Source organism: Arachis stenosperma, chromosome 10 (genome assembly GCF_014773155.1).
Source record: "Arachis stenosperma cultivar V10309 chromosome 10, arast.V10309.gnm1.PFL2, whole genome shotgun sequence".
NCBI lineage: Eukaryota > Viridiplantae > Streptophyta > Magnoliopsida > Fabales > Fabaceae > Arachis > Arachis stenosperma.
In genome coordinates this window covers 134,741,442-134,767,233 of record NC_080386.1, presented here as the reverse complement: position 1 = coordinate 134,767,233, position 25,792 = coordinate 134,741,442, and the positions used below count along the sequence as shown (strand labels likewise).

Genomic DNA, 25,792 nt, shown 5'->3' with positions numbered 1-25,792 from the left:
CTATATATAAAAGCAGAAACTTGGAAAGAAAACAGAAGAGAAGTCGAGAATGCTCAGAACGATTGCGTTGGTGGAGCCGGAGAACGCTTGGCAGCCCCGCGACTTGGCCCTTGGAACCGTCAGACTCGAGGGAGTCACTCACTAGACACTAGGGTTCGCGATGGAAATGGAGGAAGATATTTTAAACAATCCTGCAATGGAAAAGGATCCTCTGAGAAGCGCTACGTTCCAACGCTTGAAATCATTGTCCTTGCAACTTCTGCAGCTTTTGCAGAACCCTCACACTGTCACTCACGCCCACGCTCCTATCACTCACCTCCTTCACTTCCTTCAGACTTCTTCTCCCTCCAATTTGCAGCCCTTCTTCGAGTATGTATCGACTTCCCTTCACTATTCATTTATTTTACATTCTCTGCAAATATGATAACTTTATCATCCATGAATATCTGATGAACTACCGGTAGTAGTATCGATAGCTAAATACTTGTCACAATTCTCTCTGCAATCCCATTTTACCCAGGAAACAAATGTCTAATTAATAACGAATTCTATTGTTTTAGCACATAGTTTGCTACCTTTCGTTATAAGATTACAAATATTCCCTTAGAAAGCATTGGGTTTGCGGTATTTAGGTTGGAGAATTTATTACGCAAAATCGTAAATGAGCGAACCAAGGTACTATGAACCTCACTGGTGAAAATAACTTGGAAGGTAAAGAAACCAAGTTGCATGCAAACTAATAATACTCTGGTGACACATAGTTTATAATAGGACACAGTAATGTAGTTCAGTCATTTACCTAGTCCCACCCAGTAGGAAAATGCGGTTATCCTTATGTTTTTCGTTGTCTGTATTTTTATTTAGCTGCTTTGGCAAATGAATCCTGTTTTGAAATTTTGGAATTTATAGGATTGCTTCTTGTGATTATTTGATGCCTACTTTATTTTACGGTGTTAATTTTCGTTTGTGTCTCTCTTCTTTCAGCTACACTTTGTTTCCATTACTTTTGCTTCTCGATGCAGCAATTCAATGCAGATCTACTCAGAAAGTTGATTCTCAAGAAAAGTTTACTATGTCAGATATTCCAAACTCAACCCTGAAAGTGAGTGATAGTGTGGCTGAAGGTGTAGTTAACTGTTTGCAAGAGCTTCTGAGGAAGTGCTGTTTGATGTCTGTGGAACAGGTAGGTGGATTGGCCTGTGGTCTGGATTCTATACAAAATATGAAATATTACTTTTGGAATTTAATTTACTTTAAATTGGCTTAATTAGAAGTAGTGTGTCAAATTTGTAATGACGAACTTTCAACATTAGGAGAAAAGAAAAAAAATAAAAAAAAGAATCTAGGGCACGTGTTTTGTTCACTTCGCATAAACGGACAATTCCTAATACAGAACTGAAAAGGCAGAGTAGAGAGAGAAAGCGAGAAGAGATATTTCTCTAAATTGTGTTTATTGACTCAATTGAGTGATTTCACTGTTTATATAAAGAGAATGGTAGCCTTTTTTTTTTTGGGGGGGGGGGGGGTGGTGGGGAGGGAGCTACCACAGTGGTAGTTTGGACCTTTCACTGTTAAGTTAGTTACAGCTGGTACAGCTGTCATCCTAGGAAGTTGCTTCTATTCATACTTTTCTCTAAGCCTAGCTGAGACTCCCTAGCTTACTCTATTAATCCATGAAAGCATTTTATTTTTTAATTTCAATCCCTGAAGCTAAAGCACGACCAAATTGTATTACAATCATAATGCTCAAGATTGAATTATCTCTAATTATTTTTATAGCATAAAATTGAGAACAAATGAAAATATTCATGCAATTAGATATGCCTTTCTGTGGTTTCAGCTCATGGTTTGTTTAAGTGATCCGTTGTAATGCTTCTTTACACTGCTTTGCAAACTTGCTATGATTTGAACTTCTGGATAATTTCATCATAGTGAAATGGTTTTAAAAGTAAAGTGCAACAGACATTTAGTCTCTGAACAAGTGAGTGCTTGGAAAAATGTTTTGTTGAGGTATTTTTGGTAAGCCAAAGTATATTGATTTTCCATGTTGACATAGCCCACCGAAATTAGCCTTGAACAGCTATTTAAACTGACTCTTGCTGTCTTGTGTTGTTTTGTGTAAGAGAAAAGTAAATGAAATTGAAACTCAATTGTGATGTTCTTTAACAGATGGTTGTGCTATTAAAGAAGTTAACGTATGGGGCCTTGCTTACCCCTGCTGAGGCTTCAGAGGAGTTTCGTGAAGGAATTATTTTGTGTTTCAGGGCACTGCTTATGGGTTTATCTCCCTGTTCTGATGTGTCTTGTTCATGTAAACAAATTTCTGGCATGCCTGCACTTTCAGATGACCTTCATAATGATGCAATCCATCATAAATGTTTCAAATCTGGTTCAGAGTCAGAAGAATGTTTACTTGCATTTCTCCGATCTCAAAGTGCATCAGCTGCTGTTGGACATTGGCTTTCACTTCTTCTCAAAGTATGTTGACATAATTTTGTTTGTTTTGTTTTTGGTTTAATTTTCTTGGAGAAACACAGTTCAGTTATTTCAAAATGGTTCTTAGGCTTTTAGCTACATTTTGTAATAGAATAACCAAACTATATTCTAAGTGCATAATTGTAAGTGCATTATGTTATTTATTGATCAAGACTGGAGATCTAGATGCAAAGCTCCCTGTCTTCTTGCTATTGAAAGTTGGTTACCTGATATTGTTAGTCTGTAGTAACAATTTGGTTTTATGAAAAGGCTGCCGATACAGAGGCTGCAAGGGGACAAAAGGGCTCAGCAAGACTTCGAATTGAAGCATTCAAAACTCTGAGGGTACTGGTTGCTAAGGTAATTTTAGAAAAGGTTATTTGGGAAGGTTATGATAGTTATTTTTTAAATTTATTTATTTCTTTTGAAGAGAATTCATAGATCTCAAAGGAGAGTTAGTATCTGCTCAAAAATAAGGTAATAGAGGGGGGGAGGTGGTGCACAAACAAGTTAATTAGTGAAACAAAGAGAAGGAAAAAATTTTGAGTAAATAAACATCTTGGTCCATAAAAGATTTATGTGATATCAACTAGGCCCTGAGTCTCACAATATCAAATAAGTTATTGAAATTCACCTATGATATCACTTTAATTCCTAAAAGTTTTTGACATCATAAGTTCCTTCATTAACATGACATCACTTTGGTCCTTGAAAGATACATGTGACATTTACTTGATCTCCCTCTTTTAGATGAAGTTCGATTTTTTTTCCCCTGAAGACTTGCTTGATGTTACATATATTCTTCACTCTTCAGTGACCAGAGTGATGCCGCATTTGAATTTCTAGGGACTTATTTGGTGTCAAAATAGTTAAAGAACTGACATAAGTCCACATTTAAATTTTGGGGCTCCGATGGAGATAAACAATGTTTTAGTGACTAATTTGATGTCAGTCAGATGCATGTTTTAGGGCTAAAAAGTATATCCAGAACAAAAGATATTTTATTCCATTATAACAGTAAGCATAAAAAATTCTTGAAATGTTAAATTTTTCAATTTGACTTTGCCTTTCTTGCATCTATAAAATCATATGCTTTCAGGCTAGCAGAACCACTTAAAATGAACATCATATAACTCTATGAAGCACTAATGTGATCTATGAACCACGGGTAGTCATCAGTTTGAATTTGGATTATATACTAATTAGCAATATAAAGAGTGCCTTTGCTGTCTATAGCTTTTCCTATACATCACTTTAATTCATTAATACTTCTTCTTTTGTATTAAACTTTGTACTTACTAAAAGATGCATCAAAGCTATACTGTGTTCCGATCTTAGCCAATACTTTTTGCATGTGTGCATGCATGTGCGCTTGCGTTCGAATGTCTTCGTGCCAGGGTGTCCATAGCATGCTGAATATACCTCGCAGTCACTTCTCGTACCCATACTAAAGAGTATCCTCCTATCTTCTGTAGTTATTCTTCTCTTCGTCATATTGGTATTCATCTTTAATCAAATGGGAAAAAAAGGAGTATTGTGAACTAGAATTGTAGCCTATCATAATTGGGTAATTTTTGTGGTGTTTTTGGTGCTGTGGTTGGTCACTTTATTTTTTGGACAAAGGGATTGGTGATCCTTTCAGAGCCAATATTTTCTTTTCTACATTTTTTGCCAGCCTTTCTCTATCTTATTTTATGCATATAATCAATTTATTTTATTGGCCTACTTATGCAGGTTGGTTCTGCAGATGCATTAGCCTTCTTTTTACCCGGTGTTGTTAGTCAATTTGCTAAAGTCTTGCATGGTGCAAAAACAATGATTAGTGGGGCAGCTGGAAGCATGGAAGCTATTGAGCAAGCGATTAGAGGTTTAGCAGAGTTTCTTATGTTAGTCCTTCAGGATGATGCTAATGCATTTGCCATGGATAATGAAGTGACTTCAAACTTTGATTCAAATGGTCTTAAATCCAGTAGTTCTCTTTTGAGGGAGCTTCGTCATTTGCCAATTAAAGATAGCATTAAGATAAAAGCTGAGGAGGATGGAAGTGTTGAGTCAAGGGAAATCCCTTGCACACGAAGTCAACTTCAAGTAATGGAGAGTACTGATCCTTACAGGGAGAACTCGTCCTTTCATGTGAATCGAACAAAAGATTGGGTGCAGAAAACATCAGCACATGTAAAAAAGCTGTTGTCTGCAACCTTTCCACATGTAAGGCTTTATTGTTGTTAATTTCCTTAACATTTTTAGTGTTCGGCAGAATCTAGAGTTTCAGTGCTTTCTTTGTAGTTAGATATGATAGTGATTTAATGTTTTAACTGACCAATGAAACCATCGAATCTCAGATCTGTATTCACCCTTCACATAAGTTGAGAAAAGGACTTGTTGATGCCATAAAAGGACTGTTACTGGAATGCTGTCACACACTGGGGGAGAGTAGACTGATGTTTTTGGTGAGCTCTGAACTGCTTATCTGGAACTACTGTTTGTTAGGTTTGTGACAATGTGCCATCCATATGTTTTTCCTATAATTAACATATATTCTGAAACTTGCTCTAGTGATTCTTAATATTCATAATAGTCTAGTAGTCTACCCTTCAAGATACCCTCAATAGAAAAAAACAAACAATAGAAAAAACTTATTTTAGGCATAGTTTCCAAACTTGACATGTCTTGAGAAGAAGTTCCTCTAAAATTGTCATGGGTTTTACACCAAATAGAGGCCAAATGTGTAATACTTTTCCACGAAACATGCATGTCTAAAGATCTACCATGCGAGATGTGAGAAATATGCTCCAACCAAATACTCCAAATAATGGCTTATATGGCACATGCCTCAAAGATTTGGCTTCCTATGTTCTCCCACAAGCAAGAAAAATTAGTCAAACAACTACTGTGGTATGGCACACCAAACACTCCCCAAAGATGGCAAACGAAATGTTGGCAAAGTAGGCCACAGGACAATGCATAAAACAAATGTGATATTGATTCTGAATTCACCCTACATAACACACATCAAAGAAAATAGTCTTATGTGGCCTCCAAACCACCAAAAATATTATTGGTATTATGTTAAGGATATCTATCCAAATGAAGTATTTGACCATAGGATGAGCTTTGGGGTCCAAATTTTATCTTCTATCGAGAACAGTAAAATTCTCTAGCCAGCAACACTCAATCATGGAAAAGATATTCACTCTTTGATAGCTTGTTTTATCCATGTCTATCTCATTGGTCAGTAGAGGAATAGGGGATTGACAGGGCATGGGTTATCTTTGGTTTCAATTTTTTGGTCCAATACATTGGGGAATGTACATCTAAATCTTTTTAGCTATTCTTATTAAGAATTCTTCTTTCACTCGATTTACCTTTCTTTTCTATCCCAATTTTCTATTTGAATATTGTTTACAAACACATTCATTTCATATATTTGATACAATGTGACTTCATGTTCCATCATCTGGGTAGTGTGTTTTTAAATAAGCTCATTATTTGTTTTAATTTCTTCATCAAAAGGTTATTTAATCTAGTGACTGTATTAGAGTCATTTGATAATTTTTATAGTCGTGTCCATGGAAATTTTATAAACAATTCTGTCGAGGTAATTCATTTTCTTTTCATGGTTATTTGCTTCACCCCTACCCTTCCGATCTTAGTTTATTGTGTTTGGCTTTTAGAGTATTTTATTGGTAATCTTCTGTTGTTAATTGGTTTTATTTTAATTTGTTTTGGTAATGATTCAGGAGTGCTTATGTTCCTTAGTTGTGGATGACTCTGATGATGTGTCTTTAACTGCTCAAGATTTCCTTGATTCGTTATTTTTCTCACAACATTCAAAAGCTCTTGTAGAACATGATGCTACAGAGATATTTATCAGGTGCTTCTTTTTGTGCACAAATACATATTCTGATGACAGACTCCTTTTTTCTTTTTTCTAATTCCGCAATATTATTTATTCCTAATTCAGGCACCTTGAAAAGCTTCCCAAAATGATCCTTGGAAATGAGGAATCACTTGCAGTATTACATGCTCAGCAGTTACTAACAATAATATTTTATTCTGGTCCTCATCTGTTGGTGGATCATCTCCAGTCTCCTGTATGTTCTTCCTATATTATATGTTTCTTTTTCCCTAAATATGCATGTCTGTGTCAGTAACTGACATGTAACAAACGGAAGAACCTAATATGAATCTTGTGTTACAAAGTGGTAAGTTTAACATGGAAAGATAAATTAATGACAGGACCTCTGTATCATTGACATTGGAATAGGGCTTTGTTTGGTAGATCCACTTTCGTGATACTGATTTAGGAAACTTTTGATTGTCAAAAGTTTTTCTTTTATGTTGGGGTAAGTTAAAGAACTAGGAAAACTAGGTAATTGGGAAAGTGTTATGGTATTGAGAATGAGATTAATAGTGCATGCTAAGTAAATACACTAGGCTCAAGGGAACAAGGTTTATATAATCACTGTAGGCATAAGTATTTGAGGATCATCATTATATGACTCCTCCAGTGAATTTATTTTCCTTCTTCCTTGTTTTTGTTTTCTCTTTACCTTTCTACTATCCCTCTTAACAAACTCATGTGGGCTGAGGTAGATCATATTTTACCAAGGATTTCAAACTGTACCTATCATTCTAACAGCTTCCAACTATTATGTGCTTTATTTATTGAAGTGTTTGTGCTGTGATATGGGTTGTTTGTAACTTCTCTTGTTTGTTAATGCTGGGTATGCTGTCAGGAGGAGGTGTTATTGATTTTATTCACAACTCACAGATAAACACGCCAAAGAGAATTGTTTATTGGGAGCATAAAGCCTTGACTTTGGAAGTACTCAAAGGAGTAAGGCTCCCCAATCAGGATACTTTAGCGTGCATTTGGTTGGTGGGTGTGTCTACCCAAGACACAGACACGGTAGTACTCGTTCTCTGTTTGGCTAGTAAGACACAAAATTCTGATAGACATGGGAAGACCCAAAGGCACATAGAGACACAATTTGTGTATAGCACTGAGGGGTGGAACACTGATCTCGAGACATAGACAATATTTTTAACATTAGTTTTTCAAAATTACCCTTCAAATCCTTCTCCTTTCTCCGTCTCTTTTCATCCCTTCCACTTCCAAAACACAGAGAGTTTAACCTCTCATCTTCTCTTCTTCCCACTCCGGCCACCGCTGCCTCTCTTCCTCCTTTCCTTCCACCCAAATAACCGTCACCTCTCTTCTCTTCGTGTCCCAAACCACCTCCTCTCCTCCTCCTCCCTTTCTTCCACTCAGACCACCTCTACCACCCCCATCCCTTCCTCCATTTTCTCCCCCTTGCTTCTTTTTTTTCTCTTCACGGTTGTCTCTTCGCTGCCGTCACCTTTTTTAGTTGTTGCCTCTACTTCACATCTCGTCGACGATCCATATCTGCGCACCGTTCTCCCTTCTGTCACCATGTTTCCAGATCCGTTCTCCATTCTCTCGCGCACCATGTTTTCAGATCTGTTTTCCCTTCTGTCACCATGTTCCAGATCTGTTCTCCCTTCTCTCACCATTTTTTTTTTGTTTTTGTATAATTTAATTTTTTATTTATTTGAATTTTGGTTAAGTTTTGTTAAAATAATTTTGTTGGATTGATTTTTTTTTGTTGATATTTGTTGGATTAAATTTGTTATTTAATTTTAGATTGTTATTGGTGATTGTTTTTGATTGAGATGGTGGCTGATTGTTAATGGTGGTGGTTTGGTTGAGATGGTAATTGTGTAGTGGTGGTACTGAGAATAATTTACAATAAGGGTAATATTGAAATTTAACAAGATTATGATTTGTGTCTTCTATCTTGTACTTGTATACCAAACAAATTTAAAAATTTGTGTCTTAATGTGTCTATGTCTTTAGTGTTTATGTCTCTATGTCTATGTATTAAAAGATACACACAACAAACGCGGCCTTAGCTATAACTAGCATAACCCAGCCCAATAACTTGTGTGTCTATTAATTCTGAAAAATCAGGATACCTTTCGTTATAACTAGCATAAGCTCAGCTCAATAACTCTCAATAATGTACTCAGGTGATAAGACTAACACTTGTTCAACCTAGAGAATATAGTATAATAGTATACATGTTACTTGTATATAATCCAGGTTGTTTGGGCTTTGTTATCACATGCTTCTCATACTCTCATATTAGAAGAGAGATCAGATAGAACATGATGCCTTTTATTTATCTGTTTTACACATCTTTAGTTTAGTAATAGTAAAGTCTTTTCTGATTTATTTTCCATGGAAATTTCTTATTTCTTATACCTGAAAAGCGATCAGGTGGGAGCTGCTAGATTCCTAGATGTGTTTGCAACTTGTCTAAGCCATAATTCAGTTTTTTCTGGTTCACTTGGTACACTCATTTCAACAAGTAGATCATCAACAATGGGATACCTTCCCTCCATTACTGAGTTGAAGTCTGGAGCTAGTTTCTTCAACTATGGACTTCCTCGTATAAATTCTGGTTTATATGAATCCTCGAAGTTTAGCCTTATTGAAGAAAACAGTATACAAGAACCTCTGAAAACTCCCCAGAAGAACTATGAACTTCCTCATATGCCCCCTTGGTTTAGTTATGTTGGTAGTCCTAAACTATACAAGCTGCTTGCTGGGATTCTCCGACTCGTTGGTTTATCTTTAATGGCAGGTGATTCTGAATTCAGTGTGTTTTTTCTCCTCCTGTTGCTCTGAGAGTGTTTTACTATGACATCTACTGAGTCTATTATCATCTTGTGTCAATTATAGATAGAAGTGAAGGGCTTCTGTCACATGTGACTGAGACCCTTCTTGGTTACTTCCGTAAATTGGTTTCTGAGCTCCGTTTGAAAGAGTACAATAAAGAAAGCTGGCAGTTGTGGTATGACAGGACTGGTTCAGGACAGTTATTGCGGCAAGCAAGCACAGCTGTGTGCATGCTCAATGAGATTATATTTGGTCTATCAGATCAAGCAATCAATGGTTTTTCTAGAATGTTCCATAGATCTACTAAAAGAGGAGTCCAGCCTCAGTCTTACAAACTTGATTGTACATTTTCTGAATCTTTGTGGAACATGCCAAAGGATAAAGTCATAAGGAGTTATTTGGTTGATTGCATTGGTGGGATCTTACATGAGTATTTGTCTGCTGAGGTGTGGAATTTACCACTTGAGTGCAGAGTAGCTGACATGGACCTTAATGTTCCAGTTGAAGATATTAGTCTATACTTCTTTCAGGATGTTGCTATGCTACATGAGGTAAGACACTTTTTCCCTGAAGCTGACGTGGCATGTTTATTCTCATCCATTTGATGATATTACCATGTTCATATCCTCTAAAGTAGATTACTGTAACCTCCATGATATCTTCCTTGTGATTTGCGTAATAGGTTATTATTGACGGAATTGGAATCTTTAATCTCTGCCTTGGAAGAGATTTTGCTACAAGCGGTTTTCTTCATACTTCTCTTTATTTGCTGCTGGAAAATCTCAGTTCTCCAAATTTCCATGTCAAAAATTCTGCAGATTCTGTCTTGCATGTAGTTTCTGACATGTCTGGCTATCCAATGGTTGGTTTGTCCATGATAATCTTGATTTACATTTTAGACCTTTTTCCATGGATGTTAACTTACTAAATACGTCTTTATGTAGGTTGGACAGTTAGTTTTGGAAAATGCAGATTACGTGATTGATTCAATATGTCGACAGTTGCGTCATTTGGACCTTAATCATCGTGTTCCAAATGTGCTAGCATCCATACTTTCGTACATTGGAGTGGCTCACAAGATATTGCCTCTACTGGATGAACCGGTATGATTATCTCCTCTTAGTACTGTTTTAAGGCAATTAGTGCATTGTTCTGGAATACCCTTTCCCTGACAGAGAGACTAGGTTCAATGTGCTTAGTTCGGGGGTGAAGTACAAGTTTGTTGGCCTTTTAACTTTTTCACTAGCTCATGCCTAGTGTTCTAAGTGAACTGTCAGGGCATGTTCATACTAAATGAAATTTCAGGTCCTGTGTACAGCAGAGCTCCAACTGCGGATATATATTACCGTGGGTTCTATAAGATTTGGTCCATATCTTGTTGAAAGCTTTAGTCCAAAGGCCAGTTGTGTTTGAATATCCTTAGGCCTTAGCTGTATCCATTTTGGTTATGCTCCATGAAGATGATGCGTAGTGTACTTCAGTTGAAATAGGTGCTTAGAAACCATCAGGAAATTTCTGAACCTAAGACCAAAATCTAGTGCATATTTGCAAGATCTGAGAGAATTCAGAGTTTAGGTTGTTAGAATTTGTGATGGTAACCTAGAAATATATTGTATATTTAGATGTATATCAATATGATGTATGATGAGGAGTGCGTATTTATCATAATAATGAAATAAACCTAATATCAAATTAAATAAACATAAAATCAATATGAGGCATACTTAGATTTAAATCTATAATATCCTAAAGATATTCTAACATAGGTTGAGCAGGTGCTCAAGGAAAGCGGAAGATGACCCTCTGGCAGTATTATCACTGATATAATAGGATGTAGATACACTACTTCCATGAAACTTGATGGCAGAGATGGATCACTATATTGAAATCCAAACTTGAACAAAAGTTCTTCCTAAACTCTGAAACCATCCCCATGGGGGTTGTTTAAGATTTTGTCTTTACTCTCAACCCTGGGGTTCAGTCATACATATTGCTCGATGAGTGACCATTTAGGAAAGCAAAGTGGAAAAAATGTCAAGTATCCAATCTTTTCAATGTTCCATTGTTTTATTCTTTTTGTTTTGTTCAAAATATCCAAGAAAGTTTTTTTTTTTTATCCAAAAAGAAAAAAAATCTGGCAAAGGTTGATTATATAAACAATGCTCAATCTGTATTGGGAAATGTTTGTGATTGCATTTATTTAGAGATTATTTATGAAATCATGTGTTCCTCTTGTGCTTATAGTTGTAAAAGGTAAGGAATTGCTGTCTGACATGCTTAAACTTCATTGATTACAGTTCTATGGTCTCATGATTTGCAATTTAACAGATGCATGCTGTCTCAGTGGAACTTGAAATACTAGCTAGACATCAGCATCCTGATTTAACAATTCCATTCTTGAAGGTGTGTTGCTAACTTACTTGTTCCCTCTCTGTGTGCCTACATTTCTTTTTCTTATTGTGAAATTGTGTTCTCACTTCTCATTACTTATTTACTGTATTTATTTAGATGCCCTCATTCTTCGCCCCTTTATTCTTTTGGTGGTGTGGGCTTCTCGTGAGAATTCTTACTAGGAGTCACCATTCACAATTGTAATTTTATATGTGATAGGATCAGGGATCTAGCAGAATTAAAGGGATTTTATTGATGAACTAGGGATTGCAAATCACAATCCCTCATTGGAGTACACTGTTGGAACTACCAACTGTGGAGAGAATTTTTTCCTCTCCTGAACTAACAAACTTCACAGAATTTTCTTACTGAATTGAAAACTAACTAACCACTGGTATTTATAGGTAGTCACTAGGACTAGCACTACTGTCCCTAAACCTGCTATCCCTAAACCTGCTAAACTAGCTCAAAAAGAACAAACAAACCTGTTTCTACCATTACTCTGCCCGCTGGACAACCACCTTGTCCTCAAGGTGGAACTCTGGAAAGGAGCTCCAATTGCTCCATTGCCTCTGGGATGGCTTCATGCTCCAACCAACCCTCCTCTTCAGCCTTAGGTTCCATAACCAGCAATTTGAATTCCTTGTGCTTGCACACATGCTCTGCTGAGTATGGTTTATCACGGGAAAAGCATTCGCCTCGTGCACGTTTAGCTTTGTACTCCTCATTGCTAAGGTGCCGCACTCCCTGCCGTTTCAGAGGCTTCACCCCTGATTCCGCACCCTTGCTTGCCGGACCCGTCGCCGCTGCTGCAAGTACCGGCTTGTTAGTAACGAAGTTGTGTCATATGCGTACCCACACTGTGGCCAGGAGCAGCCCGCAGTGCCATGTTACGATTCTCTACCTTCTGCGCCAACCCCATCAACTCATCCACGGTCTGGAACAAGAACAGCCTGCACTCCTCACTCACCTCAGGCTTCAACCCACTCAAAAACAAGTCAATCAACAATTTTGGAGCCAGACCTCGCAGAGGACGTGCGTGCAGCACAAACTGATCAACGAAGTCCCACACTGTGCCTGTTTGTCTCGGCCTCAACAGCGATTGATAGGGACTTTGCAACCGTTCAGGTTGGAAGTAACGTGGTAACACCATTTGGAGGGACTGCCACTGCAGCGTCGGTGCGGTTGCCTCCCACCACTGGAACCACGTGAACGCGCGGCTTTCCATGGCGAACGTCGCCACCGCGAGCCATTCCTCCTCCGGCACCGCTTTGAGCAAGAAAAACTGCTCCATATGCTCGGTCCAAGTCATCGTGTCCTCACCGCAAAAAATCAGGAGTTCCAGTTTTCTCCACTGCTCTGATGCGAGCCACCGACGGCCTGGTGCGATGCCGGAGAACTCTGTTCGTGACGGATCGGAACACCCTGCTCCATGGAATCCACTTGCGCATTGATCCTCTGCAGCATCTCCTGCAGCGCGCGGCACAGGTCCTCAAAGCGGTCAAATCATGATTCCATTGCATCCATTCTCCCTTCCATTTTCTGCGATCATGGTTGCACCATTCATCACAAGCTTCCAGGATCCGTGGACTTCTGATACCAGTTGATAGGATCAGAGATATAGCAGAATTAGGGGATTTTATTGATGAACTAGGGATTGCAAATCACAATTCCTCATTGGAGTACATTGTGGAGAGAATTTTTCCCCTCCTGAACTAACAGACTTCACAGAATTTTCTAACTGAATTGAAAATTAACTAACCACTAGTATTTATAGGCAGCCACTAGGACTAGCACTACCGCCCCTAAACCTGCTAAACTATGCTCAAAAAGAACAAACCAACCTGTTTCTATCAATATGCATATTGGAGAACACCAGCCTTCAGATACTCCTCATTTTATTGCTAAAGAAGTTTCAGCAAGCAGAAGCAAGGCTAGACAGCTGATAGACTAGTCACCATCTAGTTAGTAGTATTCTAGGTAGCCTATTAAGTTATTAGCTTCGTAACAGCTGTTATACCTGTCCTTCATCTCCACCTTCTGCAATCTACTTCTCTACTTCCCCTGCATCTATTCAAGCTTACTATGATTATGAACCTCATTATATACGTACATCTCCATATAATCCATGCATTCTACATTGCATCATCACATTACCATGCACATTCTCAGCTTGCTCCTTCTAGGGTTTCTACTCCTTCCAATTCCGGTTTCAACTATGTGGCATTAATAGCCATACCTGAATCTGTGATCAATTCGTCATAGTATCCAGATTCAGGAGCTACAGCTCTTGCTATTCCACAGTACTCAAATCTTATGTAGCATGCCTTTCCTTACCATGGTTCTGATCAGCACCATGTTGGATTTGGCCAAGGTCTGTGCATTTCTCCTGTTGGACATTTCAATATTCGTTCTCCTTATCTTTTAAAACTAAATAATGTGATTTATGACCCTAAAATTACTAAAAAATTTATTACGGTAGCCCTAGATAATCACTGTTTCTTTGAATTCTGGCCTTACAATTACTTAGTCAAATCACAGGCAACTAGGGATCTTCTTCTTGTGACACATCACTATATCAGTGAGAGATGGACTGCATTGGTTCCCATACTGCATATTCCAGCACCAGTTCCCTCACCCGCCGTTTATTAATGTTCAGAATAGTGCTCACAATGCTAGAGCTGTTTCTGAGTGTTAAGTTTTCAGAAACAACTATGCCTAAACTTGTTTTAAGCCATTATACTTCCCTTCAGCATGTATCTCTCTGAATGGGTAAAAGTAAAACAATAAAAAAAAAACACTTAATTCTGATACCAATACTTGTCTTTGATTTCAGGCTGTAAGTGAAGTTGCCAAGGCTTCAAAACGTGAAGCTTGTGAATTGCCCCCACAGGCAGAGTCACTTGCCTTACATGTCAAGTCTGTAATCTCAACTGCAGAAGAAACCTCACAAGGTTCAGATTCAGAACCCACCTATAAGATTGCTGTTTTAATTTTTATAGTTCTCATTAAAACTTGATGTTGAATTCTGCATTGTAACCTAAATACAAAATAATTCCTTCAATTAGTAGCAGTTACTAGTGGATTTTTTTTATGGTAACAATGGTTGATCCTTGATTCTTACTGATTGAAGTCGTTGCTTGTAGATCAGTGCGAGATAATCTTATTCAAGTTAAATGATTCTAGAAGATATAGACAAACAGTTGGTTCTATTGCTGGTTCATGTGTTACTGCTGCAATCCCTCTTCTGGCTTCAAACAAGCAAGAGATATGTTTGGCTTCCCTGGATATAATTGAGGTATCATTTTGTTGAAATTGAAATGCTTTATCACTTCAATTTATTGCATTTGACGTAGTTTATGGGAATTATAAGTGTATTATTCTTATCATTTTGGATTTTGGAAGCAGTTTTGTTGATTTTTCACTAATTGGTAGACATTCATGCTGCTATGACTGTTTGAATTGTGTTAACCAGAAAACATAGATAAAAGGTCTAAAGTTGTGATGATGGACATTGACAGCTACAAATTACAAAGTAAGGTGTGGAAGAGGAAATTAGCGATGGCGAAAATAAGTAAAGATTATTGATTGCCTTAATGCCGACTAATGGATTAATTCACTTTTTTTTTAATCAAATGTGTATAAATAATAAAAAAAAAAAGTGAAATTAGTCAAGATAATAAGTATGTTGCTCTTCTAATGATTGGTCTTGGGTTCAAGTTTTAAGAATAACAAAATATATTTTATAAATGAGTAAAGAAAAAGGATATTTTAGGAAGAAAAATGTGCATGAAACCTCACCCTATCCCCTTTATAGTTACAATTTAAGTCTACAAGGGAATCATTAATTAATTAATTAGCATCATTGATAGTAATTAGTTATCCAGGCCTTAAGAAAGTAAAGGAACTTGCACAACTAGGCAAGATATGAACACTCCTGGGCAATCCAACAAATATTACAGGGATGATGAATATATTTGGTAGTCGATAGATATTCCATAAACATCGGGTTATTACAATGCAGATGTTGACACAAATGGCAAGTGTTGGAAAATGCTTGTCAGTTATTGTTTTCTTTGATAAATATATAATGATGTCTTTTACTCTTTTCTTTGATAATGATTGATTATTTTGGGAGTTCAATTAAAACAATCAATTTATCTTTATTTCCCGTGTTGCTATTTGGATCTTTTCTGGTTTTAGGATGCCATGTTAGCATTAGCAAAAGTTGAAGCAACATATAAACATGAAAGAGAAATTAGAGAAGCAACAGAAGAAATGCTACAATCACTATCGTTGTATCAGTTGAAGGATTCTTTGGACGTTACTAAAGAAGGTGTTGATGAAAATAGGCTGCTACCAGCAATGAATAAAATATGGCCATTCCTGGTAACTTGTATTCAGAACAGGAACCCAGTGGTGAGCAATCCCTCTGAATTTTTTTTTTCTCCTCGTTAACATTAGGTTTTCAATTCTGTCATCCATATCTGGGTGTAAATGATGACCTGAAGTCAGTTGTTAAATGGCTAGTTCAAACTGGAAACTGCTGATCCAGTTGGTGGTCTGGGTCAGTTTTGCAATTAGACCGGGAATGCATATAACTGGTCAAAGTTGGTCAAACCCAGACAAACTATCATATTTTGACAACGGACTGGCCGAAGGATCAAACTGGACCATGCCGTCGCTTCTGCTCGATCAAGCTGGGTTTTTTCAAAAATTGTTGAAACTGGGAGTCATTCATGGACCTTTTTCTTGTTAAGGGTCGTACTTTGCCAATTACCATGCGTTCCATCATATAACTTAAATATTTATTTCATTTATATCCGGGTCACACTGTTCAACCAGTGGCCCAGTAACGCAATTAACCCTTTCAATCACAGTTGATTCTTAACTGCATTAAAGATACATATTGAATGCAACTAATTTTTGACAGGCTGTCAGAAGATGTTCGAGTGTTATCAGCAAGCTGGTGCAAATCTGTGGAGGAGATTTCTTCACACGACGTTTCCAAACTGATGGGAGGCACTTTTGGAAACTTCTTACCACATCCTCATTTCAGAAGTCCTATTTCAAGGAGAAGACCCCTTTACTACTTCCTTATAGAAGCAGTACCATGACTTCAGAGGATTCACTGGCTGAGACTTCCTATATCAAGGTTCAGATTGCACTGCTTAACATGATTGCAGATTTGTGCCAAAATAAGAGAAGCGCCCCAGCATTACAACTTGTTCTGAAGAAAGTAAGCGGTCTAGTTGTAGGGATAGCTTGTAGCAGCGTTATTGGACTCCGCAAGGCTTCTCTGAATGCCCTCCATGGGCTTGCATCTATTGATCCTGATCTGGCGTGGCTTCTCGTAGCTGATATCTACTACACTATGAAGAAGACAGAAATATTTTCTCCACCTAGACCAGATTTACCTGAGATATCTGAAATTCTCCCCCTTCCCACTTCTCCTAAAGAGCATCTATATGTGCAGTATGCAGAGCAGAGTTCTGGTTTTGACATAGATTTAGCCTCTTTGGAGGTTGTTTTCCAAGACATTAATTCTCAGTATCAAATGTACAGGTGATATCCGAATTTGGTCATGGAAAACCATGTGGCTCATGTCTTTTATCGAGGCTAATCTCATGAAACTCATACCATCTATTTATAATATATTAAAACAGAGACCAAGTAACTCTCAATATATCCGTAATCTTTTAACTTTTTATTATCACGTTGCATCAACTTAAATGATTAATTGGTACAATTTTTTTAGCTAATTGAATAATTTTAGATTAATTATCCAAATTGATCTCTGAGATTTAATGTTAGATATTTTAGTTTTTTAAATTTTAAAATACATAAAATAGTCTATAGTGTTCATCTCTCTTAGACAATATAGTCCTTCTCTAATTTGATCCATTTAATCAAAATGACTGTTTTGAAATTTTTAATTTTTGTTTTGGAGATTGTTTTGATGTTTTTAAACTCTTCAAAAAATGTTAAGCAAATTAAAGGGACATTGTATTGTTTAATAAAGATAAATATTGGGGACTGTTTCATGTATTTTGAATTCTGAAAAATCAAAGTATTCGATTTTTAAATTCTTAGATTTGGATAATTGCTTATTAACCTTTTATTTTTATATTCTCATATAAGTTTAATATAAATATATATACTAAGATAGCCTTTTAATGTATTGGTAGTCTTATAGTTTTTTACTATTATGCTATGTGAATTCAAGTAACTAATTCACACAATTCTTTTATGATTTATATAATTAAAAGGCTAATTAGATATATTAAAATGATGACGAAAAAGGACGCCATGCTTCGCCACATCATTGGAATAGTTTTCTAGCCGCGATCTCCCCATCATCTCCTCGGCGTAAGATCTTTTTCTTATTTTTCGCGTAAGATCTTTTTATTTTTTTTGGTTTTGGATGATTCGTTTTGCTAATTTTAGATTTTTTTTTAGATTTTGGATATTTTTTTTTTGTTTTCGATGTTTCTTCTTTTTGGATTTTTGATAATTTTTTAAAATAATTTTAGATGCGTCTTTTCTTAGTCATCAGATATTTTTTTTTGAATAATTTTAGATGTCTCGTTTTATTAGATTTTGAATTTTTTAAAATAATTTTTGGATATTTTATTTTTCTTAGGTTTTAGATGTTTTTTTTTTTCTTAGATTTCGGATATATATTTTTTTTCGATGTTTTTTTTTTGGTTTTTGATGATTTTTTAAAGTAATTTTAGATACGTCTTTTCTTAGTCATCGGATGTTCTTTTTTGAATAATTTTGGATGTCTCATTTTATTAGATTTTGAATTTTTTAAAATAATTTTTGAATATTTTATTTTTCTTAGGTTTTAGATGTTTCTTTTTATTATGGTTCATATATTCTTTTTTTATTCATGTTTTTCCTCCTCTTTGTTCTTCTTGTAGAATTTGAATTTTTGAAATGATTTTAGATATCTCTTTTTTATTATATTTTGGATTTTTTTTTGTTATATGTTAGATATTTTTTATAAGATTTTGGATATTCTTTTTATAATAATTTTATATGTTTGTTTTCATTTGATTTTAAATATTTTTTATATTTTAAATATTTTTTATTTAATTTTAGATTTTTTTATGATAATTTAAATTTATATTTTTTTAAAAAAAATAAAAAAATTTTACTAATTAGTTATAATTGGCTCCATCTCTTGTTGATTACCTAGCACAGTTAGTCATAGATATCGCCGGAGCTAATAGTCTCCTTGTCCCATCTATTTCTAATTTAGCAGGAATCTTTTTCCCTTTTCTAAGAGTTTTTTCGCATTAAATTAGTACGAAACGCAATGTCTCTAGATCTGCTTAATATGAAGGTAACTATTCCGATGAAGATGTCAAAAACATCATCTCATGATGATTCTTATTTAAAAAGTGTAACTTATTTGTTTAGCAACACTTTGAATAAAGGTAACACTTTTACTTTAAATAAAAATCAAGTCCTACAATCTATTATTCAATGGTCAAAATGAAATATCTTCACATGATAATAATCATAAAATCTTCATTGGAGTAGTCACCTAATATGAATGCCAATCATTATTCTTTACATGGAATGGATGTGCCTAAGAATGTTTCATACTAATGCACTCCGGTTCTTATGATGGGTTCCAATGTAAATAGATCTAGTTTTCATCATACATACATAAACTTGGAATCCCAAGTACAACGCCCAATTCTGGATCATGGGAAATCCTTTATATATTGTTTGTTCTACCTACCTCTATATAGTTAAATAAATACTATTAAATTAAGGGTTGCGCCTTTGCCTTAAATCGGGTAAAATACTAAAATGTGTTATATATGGAGAGCAACCACAAACAAATATATGTTTTACAATCTTTGGCGCTTATAACTAAATTTATTTTTAACTAGACTATATTAGGTGATTAAATTAACCAACGTTACTCCACAATAGTAAGTAAAATATACATCCATTTTAGTTAAAAATACTGTATACTATAAATGAGGATTTTTAAAACAAGTTGTATATATGTTTAAAGGACACCCTAAATAACACAATGGCTAATACGATACAAGTAAATAATAATAATAATAAATAAAAAAGATCTAAAGATGGATTATACCAAGGTAGGTTGTCCATTTTGGCGCGCCCTATCATGGCCTCATTCTGGAAGTTATATTTGGCCCATCACTTTTGCAATTTTGTATGGCCTTTCAATCCCTTTTCATTCTTAGCGAAAACTCACGAAAGTACCATCTTGATCCTAGTAACTAATATATCTCGAAAGGTAACATCATCATCTTCTTCATATACACCCCATTGCTGGGATCCATTTGGCTGCACCTTCGATCATAAAGCCTATGAATAATATGATAATGACAAAATTTTGATGACTTAATAATTACTCTTTTTTTTTTTTTTCAAACAATGCGGCATCCTTAATGTTAAACTTGATATCTTTATTTGAGTAAGCTTACAAGATCAAAGTAATGATATGATGTTTGGCAATTCAGATGCAAGTTATAAAGGTGGTGGTAAGTCTTAAGCTATTGAGAAGGTGGATTTGATTTAGAAGGTAGAGGTGTTGAAAGAAGTAGCAAGAGGCAGAGGAAGATGATGCGTGTTTGGGAAGACGGGGAAGTAAGCGGAGAAGAAGTGGAAGCGGTTAAAGGGCTTCGGAGAGCACTGATAGAGGAAGGTCTTTTGCCTTCAAAACACGATGACGAGCACATGATGCTGAGATTCCTTCGAGCGAGGAAGCTGGATGTGGAGAAAACAAAGCAGATGTGGGCAAACATGCTTGAATGGAGGAGGGAGTTCGGAGTAGAGAGCATAATGGAGGATTTCGAGTTCAATGAGATTCATGAGGTTCTCAAACACTATCCGCAGGGGCACCATGGAGTTGACAAGGATGGAAGACCGGTGTACATAGAGAGAGTGGGTCAGGTTGACTCCAACAAGCTTATGCAGGTCACGACTCTTGACCGTTACATCAGGTATCAGGTGAAGGAGTTCGAGAGGGCCAACCATCTCAAATTCCCTGCTTGCTCTGTTGCTGCCGGAAAGCACATTGGGCAGAGCACTGTGATCTTGGATGTTCAAGACGTGGGGCTTAAGAACATGAATAAAGCTGCTAGGGACCTCATCAATCGCCTCCAGAAGATCACTGCTGACTACTATCCTGAGACCTTGCATCGTATGTTCATCATCAATGCTGGTCCTGGTTTCCGGATCTTGTGGAACACTGTTAAGACCTTCCTCGATCCTAAGACCGCCTCCAAAATCCACGTCTTCGGTAACAACTACCAGAGCAAGTTGCTTGAAATCATTGATGCCAGGTACCTACCTACCTACATACGTACTAGTTAATTCAGTTTCTTACGAGGAAAGTCTAGAAGGACAGCAATTTCATTAAAATTTGTCAACACTTAATTATCAAAAGAAAAATGAGTAATTTCATACTATTAAAAACATTAATGATAATTGATGGCTACAAATCACAAAACCTGATGGCCTCCTAACATTCCTCGTTTCTTATTTCGCTCGCTCTGCTCTTTCTAAGTTGCCTATTATATCATCCTCGTCAGTGAACTTCCAGAATTCTTCGGTGGTACTTGCACATGTGCAGATAAAGGGGGCTGTATGCTTTCCGACAAGGGACCTTGGAATGACCCCGATATACTCTGCAAGGTACGCCCTACGTATGTACGTGCATGCATGCATTACCATTAGAGATAAATAAGTAATTAATTGAGTGAGTTTGCTCGATTAGATGTATGACAATGAGGAGGAGAACAGTAGCTAGCTAGCTAGGATTGAGGAGGAAACAATATACAGATGAAACAGCAACATTCCAAGTGATGCATGAGGATGAGAGGCACACTTGAAGTTGAAGGAGAAAGCAGAGATGGATGAGAGGCATTGGATCGATCTATCAAAGGAGACAAATTAAAAGGATGGCCAATCACCCCATGCCCTAATTAAATGAAAAACGAATCAATCATGGTTGAGCGACACACACTTCAACTTGATTATTAAAGAGAACGAAGCCAATCAGAGAGATATACCAACAAGCTAAGGAAGCTATCTACACCACGCCGGCCCCACCACACCAAATTATATTATATGGATGGGATATATCGGGGTAGTTTTCAGAAACAAGCTTAGCTTATTAGCATCCTCCCATTCTCGTTCAATTCATCTCATATAATTTCTCCCCTTTATGCATATATTAATTATTTTCTATTAGCAAAATAACCATGTAAAGTTTGTATTCATAAGGATTACCTCTTTTTTATGGAAATATTACTTAAATAATGAACTAACTATCAAAATTAATGATCTTTTTAATTCATGTCAACACTTAATCAAAGCATATATTAATATGACTACTTATGTGAAAATGTCTTATAAAAATAAAACTAATTAAACCGTTTTGATATAATATATATTAACTTTTTAACTATTACTTTTACATAAAGATATTTACCGGATAATTAATTTGCTTTATATATAAATCTGCACCCAAGAAAACTTACTTTTGTTTTTTTTTTTTTTTTCTCACCAAGAAAATCTAATGATCATATAAAATGTACTAGATATAATAGAAGAAAGAGGGGGAGGGAATGAATGATATGAAGAGATAAAAGTTCAAGAAATCAATCTTATTTCTACTCAATAATTTGATATGTTGGGAAGTTACATGAAGAAATATCCCTTATGCCAAAGAATATCTTTGCATATAAGCTTGATCTGATAAGTCTTTTTTTTTTTTAATCCTTATTTTTGTGAAAGTAGCAAGAATAAAAACTATATTGATCCCTATCTGAGAACAAAAGATTATTTAATGATTCGCTAATTAACTTCAAGGAGCAGCTTTGGAACTATTGTAAGCTGGTGGAACGGCATCATCAGGTATATACTTGTTCCAAAACCAGTGGGACTTCCAAACATAGTTCATTTCTTCAACAGGGACGTTTTTAGTCTCGGGTAACAAGAAGGCAATGAAAATGGTCATAACAAGCACCCAAGAACCAAAGAAGAAAAAGAGACCAAACTTCAAGTGGCAAAGCAAGCTAAGAAAGATTTGACCGATGCCAAAAGTAAAGAACATGTTCACTGCCACATTAATAGCTTGGCCTGCTGCGCGAATTTCAAGAGAACATATTTCGCTTGGTACCAACCAACCTAGTGGCCCCCATGACCATGCAAATGCTGCAACGTATAAACATATAAACACCAACAGGATGTCTGCTTCTCCTTTGTTAAATGATCCTTGACCATTCAATCCAAACTTCAAACCGATCATGACTCCAACCACAATCTACAATCCATGCAATAGTAATCTTGCTTAGTCGCGTCATACATACATACATATAAAATTTTTTATATAAATTTATTTTTACCTGACAAACAAGCATCTGAATGCCACCTTCAAGAAATAATATCCTTCTTCCAAATTTGTCTACACAGAAAACAGAGACAAATGTAGCAAGAACATTAACACCTCCTGTGATAACTGCAGACATGAGCGAAGCATCATTGCCAAAACCCAAAATGGTAAAAAGTACTGGAGCATAAAACATAATGACATTAATTCCAGTGAGTTGTTGGAAGAACGGAATGAGAGAGCAGAAAGTGAGTTGTGGCCTATATCTGCGTCGTGTAATGTTCTTCCATGGGTTTTCCACCTTACTAGCTGCCTCACTTGCATCAACAAGATCTTGATATTCCTCATCAACATTGTTCGTGCCACGGACTTTCTGCAACATTGTCTTGGCTTTTACATGTTGTCCTCTTTCAATTAAAGAGTTTGGTGTTTCCTCTAAACAAAGAGACCCTACACACAGCAAAATTGCTGGCACAGCTCCAAGTCCCAAAGATACTCTCCATCCATTTTTATGCCTCGAGGTTGCATAATTGATGAGGTTTGCACCTAGGATTCCGAGTGTGATCATCATTTGAAACCCAATATTGAGTGCTCCTCTAATTTTAGCTGGAGCCATCTCAGACAAGTAAATCGGCACAGACTATTTTAACAAGAGATCATAAAAAACAATTATTAGTCTTAAAGAACTAAGTATTAATGCATGCGGATTAGAAAACTTTTATATTAATGATGTCGTTTCTTACCTGATTGCAATATCCGACACCAAAACCTAGAAATATTCGACCAATGATAAGCATTTCAACATTAATTGCGAAGCCATTCAACAGTGCTCCAATAAGAAAAAATAAGCCACCCAAAAACATGGATGGCTTGCGTCCGAACATTCTTGTGGTTGTGGCAGCAAAAAATGAAGCTATTAATGCCGCAAGATACAAAGAGGAGGTGAATAACGTGAGTAGCTGGTTGTCAAACTTGCAATATTGATTAGTACTAGAATCATCAAGCATTTGTTTATACACAGTGGGAAAAAATTTAACCAAAAATGGTTCCATAGATGTGACTCCTCCTGTGATACCAAGATCATACCCAAAAAGAAGGCCTCCCATGGCAGCAACGAAACATGTAATTAATACAAATGCGGTCACCTCTCCCTCGTAATGTCGTCCCCCAGTTTCAATGTGAGCTCCTCCTGCCATCTTTCAAACTTTAATTTTTCTTACTACAAAGATGTGATCGATTTTTCTGGCCTTTGTATGTAGTTTTAGTTTGCTAAAAAAACACTACAAATATTCTACTAAGTAATTAAGTTTTTGGCTCATTTTTTGATGGTCTCTTTTTTTTTTCTTCTCTATCTCACTGTTGTAGTAATAATAATAATTAATGGATAAACATGTTTAATTTATAGAGTATTACATTAGAAACAATCCACGATAAATTTCTAAAAATATTTATAACTGACACTAAAAATAACTTTCAATTACTGTCACTGATTTTTCTATTTTAGCGATAAGTATCCACACACGTCATTTCATTCTTTAAGAAACTGTCAAACCTCTAAATATTTTATTAATGAATCGAGATACCAGGACTTTTATCTTTTGACTATAAACTGTTTTTAATACCATACAAATGCACTAATAACTCTGTCATATGGTTCTAATCCGTGTTACGCAATTTTAGTTATGATATTGTTTCAACTAACATATTTATCGCTTTAATGTCGGGAGTATTCTAAAAATACAAGTACAAGTAATGCTGACTAGATAAAAAATATTGCCTACATCTATCGCTTTAATGTCGGGAGTACTCTAAAAATACAAGTACAAGTAATGCTGACTAGATAAAGAATATTGCCTATCATTGGAGTTTAATTTTAATTTGACATATTATCATCAGACGAAAGTATACATAGAGTGAAGTGGCAAATTTGTTAAAAATTTGTCCTTTACAAATTCTCTTTTTGCAATATCATTATTAGATACTTTAGATCTACAACTATACCTAATAAATATATTCACTTATATAATATGTTATTAGTTAAATACATTATAAAAAATATATATAAATCAGTTTATTAAACAAATAAAAATAAAAATTTTCTTTTTGTTTTTTATTTCATTTTATAAGGGTAATTTTATATGGAATCTTTCAAATTAAAAAATATTCTATTTTATCTCTACTTGATTCGTCCTAGAGTATATTATATAAAAAGAAATAGCATATGTTTTTAGATAGGGTAAAATGTAAATATAAATCAAGATGAAATCAAAATTACACTATTTACCGAAAATAAAAAACGTTACGGAAATCTCCCAATTATTGGAGGTTTTTATGTAAATCGAATGAGATCCATTCGAATTACACAATTCAATACTAATTCGAATCGGTACAATTTAAATTACCATAAGAAATGTAAATTGAATCTGTCCGATTCGATTTATGTAGGAACAAAATTTTAAAATAAATTGAATCATATTGATTCAAATTATACATGCACGTGAACACCCACTAATTCAAATGACACCAATTCGAATTACAAGTAATTTATTTACTTATATAATTCGAACTTAACTGATTTGAATTACTATGAACTTAACTTATCAATTTTTATTATAATAGTAAAAAATTATAGCATACTAAAAATAGGATACTAGAAAAAATATTATATAATATAAAAAAATATACTAGAAAAAGTATAAAAAAAATTATAACAAATTTAAAAAATAATGAATACAATAAAAGTACAATAACATTACATTTAAGAGTAGTGCCAGGGGTCTAGCAACTTTTGTGATTTGTAGCCATCAAATAGCCATAAATGGTAATTTTAA

General features: G+C 35.5%; 3 protein-coding genes across 3 annotated transcripts; 2 read left to right on the top strand and 1 right to left on the bottom strand.

Moving 5' to 3' along the window:
* Positions 1 to 28: 28 nt before the first annotated feature.
* Positions 29 to 17,281, top strand: LOC130955239 (uncharacterized). Its single transcript, XM_057882055.1, has 17 exons — positions 29 to 369; positions 985 to 1,183; positions 2,170 to 2,478; positions 2,746 to 2,835; positions 4,210 to 4,683; positions 4,818 to 4,925; positions 6,216 to 6,349; positions 6,440 to 6,569; positions 8,780 to 9,146; positions 9,245 to 9,732; positions 9,864 to 10,043; positions 10,126 to 10,284; positions 11,510 to 11,584; positions 14,409 to 14,526; positions 14,719 to 14,870; positions 15,776 to 15,991; positions 16,506 to 17,281. Exons 1-17 carry the CDS (start codon positions 161 to 163, stop codon positions 17,139 to 17,141), a joined length of 4,044 nt encoding a protein of 1,347 aa, XP_057738038.1. The 5' UTR covers positions 29 to 160; the 3' UTR covers positions 17,142 to 17,281.
* Positions 17,282 to 19,785: 2,504 nt separating this feature from the next.
* On the bottom strand, positions 19,786 to 24,157 carry LOC130957871 (sugar transport protein 10-like). The gene is made up of 4 exons (XM_057884709.1): positions 23,705 to 24,157; positions 22,978 to 23,601; positions 22,476 to 22,895; positions 19,786 to 19,842 (listed from the first exon to the last, which is right to left on the bottom strand). Exons 1-4 carry the CDS (start codon positions 24,155 to 24,157, stop codon positions 19,786 to 19,788), a joined length of 1,554 nt encoding a protein of 517 aa, XP_057740692.1.
* LOC130955313 (phosphatidylinositol/phosphatidylcholine transfer protein SFH10-like) lies at positions 20,342 to 21,377 on the top strand. The gene is made up of 3 exons (XM_057882153.1): positions 20,342 to 20,910; positions 21,160 to 21,262; positions 21,345 to 21,377. Exons 1-3 carry the CDS (start codon positions 20,357 to 20,359, stop codon positions 21,375 to 21,377), a joined length of 690 nt encoding a protein of 229 aa, XP_057738136.1. The 5' UTR covers positions 20,342 to 20,356.
* Positions 24,158 to 25,792: the final 1,635 nt, after the last annotated feature.

Excerpts from the sequence above, each read along its gene's own strand:
- LOC130955239 (XM_057882055.1), top strand. The coding sequence starts at position 161 with ATGGAAATGGAGGAAGATATTTTAAACAATCCTGCAATGGAAAAGGAT. Across the intron at positions 6,570-8,779 it reads TGGATCATCTCCAGTCTCCT|GTGGGAGCTGCTAGATTCCT; the intron begins GTATGTTCTTCC and ends AAAAGCGATCAG. Across the intron at positions 10,285-11,509 it reads TGCCTCTACTGGATGAACCG|ATGCATGCTGTCTCAGTGGA; the intron begins GTATGATTATCT and ends GCAATTTAACAG.
- LOC130955313 (XM_057882153.1), top strand. The coding sequence starts at position 20,357 with ATGTGGGCAAACATGCTTGAATGGAGGAGGGAGTTCGGAGTAGAGAGC. Across the intron at positions 20,911-21,159 it reads CTTGAAATCATTGATGCCAG|TGAACTTCCAGAATTCTTCG; the intron begins GTACCTACCTAC and ends CATCCTCGTCAG. Across the intron at positions 21,263-21,344 it reads ACCCCGATATACTCTGCAAG|ATGTATGACAATGAGGAGGA; the intron begins GTACGCCCTACG and ends TTGCTCGATTAG.
- LOC130957871 (XM_057884709.1), bottom strand. The coding sequence starts at position 24,157 with ATGGCAGGAGGAGCTCACATTGAAACTGGGGGACGACATTACGAGGGA. Across the intron at positions 23,602-23,704 it reads GTGTCGGATATTGCAATCAG|TCTGTGCCGATTTACTTGTC; the intron begins GTAAGAAACGAC and ends TTGTTAAAATAG. Across the intron at positions 22,896-22,977 it reads TTCAGATGCTTGTTTGTCAG|ATTGTGGTTGGAGTCATGAT; the intron begins GTAAAAATAAAT and ends CATGGATTGTAG.